General features: G+C 36.9%; 1 protein-coding gene across 1 annotated transcript in view; it reads right to left on the bottom strand.

The window, feature by feature from the left end:
* The window catches only part of PIGK (phosphatidylinositol glycan anchor biosynthesis class K), a 111437-nt gene extending 106819 nt beyond the window's left edge, over positions 1 to 4618 (bottom strand). Inside the window, exon 1 of the mRNA XM_012787798.3 lies at positions 4488 to 4618. Coding sequence (XP_012643252.1) covers positions 4488 to 4580 — 93 coding nt within the window. The 5' untranslated portion in view covers positions 4581 to 4618. The remainder of the gene's footprint in view (positions 1 to 4487) is intronic.
* Positions 4619 to 6000: the final 1382 nt, after the last annotated feature.

Genomic DNA, 6000 nt, shown 5'->3' on the forward strand with positions numbered 1-6000 from the left:
GCGGGCAGATTGCTCAAGGTCAGGAGTTCAAAACCAGCCTGAGCAAGAGCGAGACCCCGTCTCTACTATAAATAGAAAGAAATTAATTGGCCAACTGATATATATATAAAAAATTAGCTGGGCATGGTGGCGCATGCCTGTAGTCCCAGCTACTCGGGAGGCTGAGGCAGAAGGATCACTCAAGCCCAGGAGTTTGAGGTTGCTGTGAGCTAGGCTGACGCCACGGCACTCACTCTAGCCTGGACAACAAAGCGAGACTCTGTCTCAAAAAAAAAAAAAAAAAAAAAAGAATTAATATCCAGAATATACAAGGAACTCAACAGCAAAAAAATCAAGTAACCCAATTAAAAAGTGAGCAAACAAGTATATATAAAAATGCTCAACATCACTAATCATCAGGAAGCTGCAAATCAAAACCACAATGAGATATCATCTTACTCCAGTTAATATGGCTATTAACAAAAAGACAAAAAATAACAAATTCTGGTGAGGATGTAAAAAAAAAAGGAAGTCTTCTACACTGTTGGTAGGAATGCAAATTATTACAGGTATTACGGAAAATAGCATGGAAGTTCCTCAAAAAGCTAAAAATAGAAGTACCATATGATCCAGCAATCTCATTAATAGGTATATATATCCAAAGGAAAGGAAATCAGTATGTCAATAATATATCTGCACTCTCAGGTTTATTGTAGCACTATTCACAATAGCTAAGATATGGAATCAACCTATGTGCCCATCAACAGATGAATGCATAAAGTAAATGTGGTACACACACACACACACACACACACACACACACTGGAATACTATTTAGTCATTAAAAAAATGAAATCCTGTTATTCACGGCAACATGGAAAAGCCTGGAGGACATTATACTATTTATTTTTCAGAAAAAATAAATACTGCATGTTCTCACTCATATGTGAAAGCTAAAAAAGTTGATCTCATAGAAGTAGAGAGCAGAATTGGTGTTATTAATGGCTGGAAAGAGTAGAGTGGAAAGGAAAATAGGGAGAGGTTGGTTAACAGACACAAAATCATAGTTAGATAGGAGGAGTAAGTTCTAGTGTTCTATAGCACTTTAAGGTAACTATAGCTACTGAAAAAACACAATAAATTATTGCTTACTATAGTTCTAACATTTTGAATGTTACCAGCACCAAGAAATCATAAACGTTTGAGGTGACAGTATGTTAATATTACCAATTTGATCACTATACATTATATACACATATCAAAATATCACACACACAAAAGTATATACAATTATTGTGTTAATTTAAAACAATATATATATATATATGAGAGAGGCATTGCTTAAAAAGAATGCAACATTAGTCACAATGTATTTCTAGAGGCTTGTAAAATATCATTAACAGATTTTAGAGTACATAGGCATGTGACCCTCAAGGTCAATATTTGCTAGAATATGATTTGCTGTAGTGATCAAAAGTAACTCTTATTTTAACTACCAGCAGAGATGAAAAGAGACTGTGTGATCTCTTTGAAATTACTATGGTTAAGATAAAATACACTTAATATAGCAAGTTAATACCACAGTATTTCATATCAAATGAAGATATAATGGGTCTTTTATTGTTAGGCATTGTGCCTGGTAAACTGTTCACAGTATAAATATAGAATAATAACCTGAAAAAAGTATGTGTAGCATATATCAATGTGTGTGTGTGTGTGTGTGTGTATACATGAGGGTTGTCTGGAAAGTATACAGCCATGTAATATGAACACATTTTGTGTGTATGTGTGTGTGTGTATGTATATTTTACCCCACACACACAACCCTTCTAAACAGCTGCCTACTTGCTGAAGAAAGCAAGGTGCTATAGTGGATAAAGCACTGGTTTGGGGATTTGAAGACCTGAGCTAAAACCTGGTCCTATTCCCCAGCTGGCTGTAAGACTGGGGTAAGTCATTTAGCTCTTTAGACTTGACTTTCTTCATGTAGAAAATGAGAATTGACACAAATAATCTCTAATATACCTCCACCTCCAAAATGCTTACTTCATTAAGACTTCAGTGAAAAATTTGAAATGGCAAAACTTTCTTGTGATTGTCCAGACAAGATAGTTACTTTAAAGTTATTCATTCTACATACAGTAAATGGAGTACCTATAATACGCAAGGTACCATGTAATGTACAATGATATAAAAATCACTAAAAAGCATGCTGTTTTTTCTGAAGAATTCCAGAGTTCAATAAAGACAAGCATGCAAACACATTACACTACAACGTAACATTCACAAATTTATCACAATCATTGGGCATCTGAGTGCTCAGAATACAATGAAGGGCAAAAACTGTCATAGTGCTTACCTTCAAAGAGGTTATTACCCAGTTGGATAAACATGCATTAAGCAGATAAGGGCAAACTATAAACCCTATAAAGCTGCAGTCCCCAACTCCATACACCCGTTAGGGAGCTCCGCCATCCCTTCTCCCTCAGCTCACACCCGTGGAAAAACTGTCTTCCATGAAACCAGTCCCTGGTGTCAAAAAAGTTGGGGACCACTGCTATAAAGGAAAGACAAAACCATATAATAAAAGAGTATAATAAGGGGGCCTGATCTGGTCAGGAAAGTTTCCCTAAAGAAGTGATTTTGGGTTAAGATCCAAAAGTTGAAGAGAAAAGAGAAGACAATTCCATACAGAGGGAATTCGGGCCCTTAACGGCAGAAGGCAGCTTAAAGATTTTGAGAAACTGAAAAAAGACTAGCATAACTAGAAGTATGAAGAGAAAGAATTGGAACTGTAGTCAGGGGCCAAGGTATGCAGAGCTTTGTTTGTGCATCATGATGAAGAGTCCCTTCTTTATCTTTAGGACAACAGGAAGATGCATACGAATGAGTGACATGATGAGATTTGCATTTTAAAAAGTTACTCTGGTTGCAGCTTGGAGAACAGATTGGAAGAAAAAAAAAGAATGAGTCAAAGCAAACCAGTTAGAGGACTTCTGATCTCACCTTTAAGTAAGAGATGGTGGAATAAGAAATAGCACAAAGCATACATAGTGAGTGAGTGCTACAGTAGCAATATACATTATACAATATACAATTAAAACATTAAGGTAAAGGTAAGAAAAAAGAAAAGGCTCTACAGAGGTTATGCTTTTACTACATCTTATTGAATGAACAGAGGAAACAGGATGCATAAAATATGGTAATGTGAAAAAGCACAGCAATTGTGTACCTACAAAAAAGAGTAATGGTATCCAAAATGAAGCATACAAGATAACACACTATAATAAAGGGTGAAAACAGTAGAACTTCTATTTATTCATATTATGTAAAAGATATGCTATATATAAACATTGAATCTATAAATTAACAGTAATCATGAATATTTATAAAGGGTATGCGTAGTATCTTTTTTTAACTGACAAGGTGTGTATTCAAAAAGTTTGAGTTCCACTGGTCTAAACTCAAGGTGCTGGAGACAAGAAGGTCCAAAATGGAATACTAGAAAAGTAGCCAGGGATAAGATCATAATGCTTAGACTTTATTCTGTATGCGATGGAGAAACATTTAAAAGATTTAACCAGAAGAAGAATCTGATCAGGCTTACATTTTATTAAGACTAATATAGCATTAAAATGAGGGAATATGGAAGCCTAGAGGAAACAAGATATAAGAATTGCAATAGTCTAGGCAAGAAATGATCAGGGCCTGAATTAAGCCAGTGTAACTGGAGTGCTGAAATCAATTTTAAGAGTTCAGAGTTCAGATCACAGAATTTAATGAATTAAAATTGGCATTAGTGAACTAGAATTAGAAAGTGGAATAAAGAGAGGAGTTTATTAAAACTCCCAGGTTTCAAGTTTAGGAGCAACATTTCTGGGTTAAGAAATGCAGGAGAAAGGGGTTATTTAGCTTTTCACAGTCTCTTTAAGAGAAGGTGGGATAAGCATAAGATAAAACAAATGTCTGTTAACTATCCTGGCCCCTTAGCCAGATGGAAATGGAGACCTGAAAATGATATTAGAGATAGTAGAAGTAGACTTAAGAATTATCAGAGAAGAGGGGATAGTAAAAGCAGACCAGAATGTTCTGTGCCCATGTTAAAAAAAAAAAAAAAATAGGAGGGGGACGCTGTAGATAAGTCCAGGATAAAACACCGTTCCTCATTTGACACCTATCAAATGAGAGTGTTGCAGTTCGTAGTAAGAAAGTATATGCTAACTCCTGTGCTGACATTTCACCTGCTAAGGACTGCCCACAAGCAGGGGCAAAGGATCAAGTCCTCTGCTGTTTCTGAGGATTTCGTTCTTTTAATTTATCGTTTTAAAAAGCTGAAACAGACCGACACAGTCCTATTCGATTCCACTGACACCAGCCCCACAGCCCAGCCTGGGTCTGACGACTCCAGGTTTCCCTCAGCTGCTGTGTATCTGACGTCTTCTGAGGCGCTCACAGCCACGACACAGCCGGCCTCCCAGGGTTTTGTCATCAAAGAGCCTGACTCCTACCTCGATCTGACTAGCTGCAAAGCTGCCGAAGGACAAGAGCAACAACGCTGCCAGGGCAGTGAAAGCCCGGCCGAGGCAGTAGGTGGCGGCCATGTTTGCCGGCTTCAGGCTTCCCGCACCTGGAGGGGCGGAGCAAGTGCCGTAAAGCAGAGCGGCGGGTTTTTTGTGTGTTTTATTTTTTGCGACGTCGCCCCACCTCCTAGAGGCCGCCCCTCGCTAGACTTTAGAAGCCAGCGCTTCTGGTTAACTGGTTTCCTGCGTGGCTGGGACAAAGTATGCGTACTGTATTGACCTTTTATCTTTAACTGCATTTTCAATTTTTGTATTGTAAAATAGATATAACGTTTAAGAAAAAAATTTGAAAGGTGAGGGGGAAAGCATATGATCCCATAAACTTTTAAAAGTTATTTTTTCCTTTATCCCTTCCCTTCCCTTTTTTTTCTTTTGCATAATGCTGCCAGTTCTCGGCATACATAAAGCTGGTGTGGGGAAAACAAGAGTTTTTAAAAGGTGATTGATTAGATAAGTTTCAAATGGTAATCTGGGTGAGTGCTGCAACTCTTAGGCTTGGGGCCTACTACATCTTAAAAGGTGGAACACGGGAAAGTTAGTTAAATTTTTGTTTCTTATGTAATTATGGAGCTAAACCTATCTCAAAGAAACAAGGATCATGTATATATGTTCCACCATTATATTGAATATATGCGTTCAATTTAAAATCTGCTTTTCATCTAGTGTGACATAAAGGTTTCCATGCTGCTTCATAATCCTCATAGTTTTAACGTTTAATGGTAACGTGAAATGCCGCCCGTTATTGATGCCCCAGCCAAAGCAATTGTGCCTGAACTGGACAATGCGAAGTTTTTAAGTTTTACTATGAAAATTATATTGTGAAGAGTACCTTTGTGCATTTGGCTTTTTACATCTGTTAAATTATTTTCTTTGAATAATTTTCCTGGAATAGGAATCTGGGTCAAAAGAATGAAAAATATTTTAATAGCTATCCATGATGTTGCTTTCCAAAGTATATAAACTTACAGTGCTATCAGAATTCACAATCTGACACCAAATTATGCCACTTTTTTCCTTTAAATTCCTTGGTATAAAATGTTACCTCAAGGTTGTTATATTTGTTCTTTGGTTACTTTCAAGATCTGATGTTTTTCTTGTGTTTCTAAACATATATGTATGTCCTCTGGTGTAAATGTTCTGTTCGTATATTTAGTTTTATGTATGAATTTGATACTTTTATAAAGAGACATTAAGCCCTGCCATATTTCATCCTATTGCCCTCTTCTTTTGTTTCTATTGCATTTTGAGAGAGGTTTAATGATAGATCAAGGGTGGGGAACTCTAAGGCCGCAGGCTCCCCCACCCCTGTGCTAGGTAATCAAATTTTCCATTCTGTGAAGCCTAGAAACTTAACACACTACCAGAATGTCTTCCATTTATTCATTAATTCAACAAATATCTGTAGGATGATAATGTACCAGGATATTGCAGCAAGTAATAC

The sequence above is a fragment of the Microcebus murinus genome, chromosome 2, assembly GCF_040939455.1.
Source record: "Microcebus murinus isolate Inina chromosome 2, M.murinus_Inina_mat1.0, whole genome shotgun sequence".
NCBI lineage: Eukaryota > Metazoa > Chordata > Mammalia > Primates > Cheirogaleidae > Microcebus > Microcebus murinus.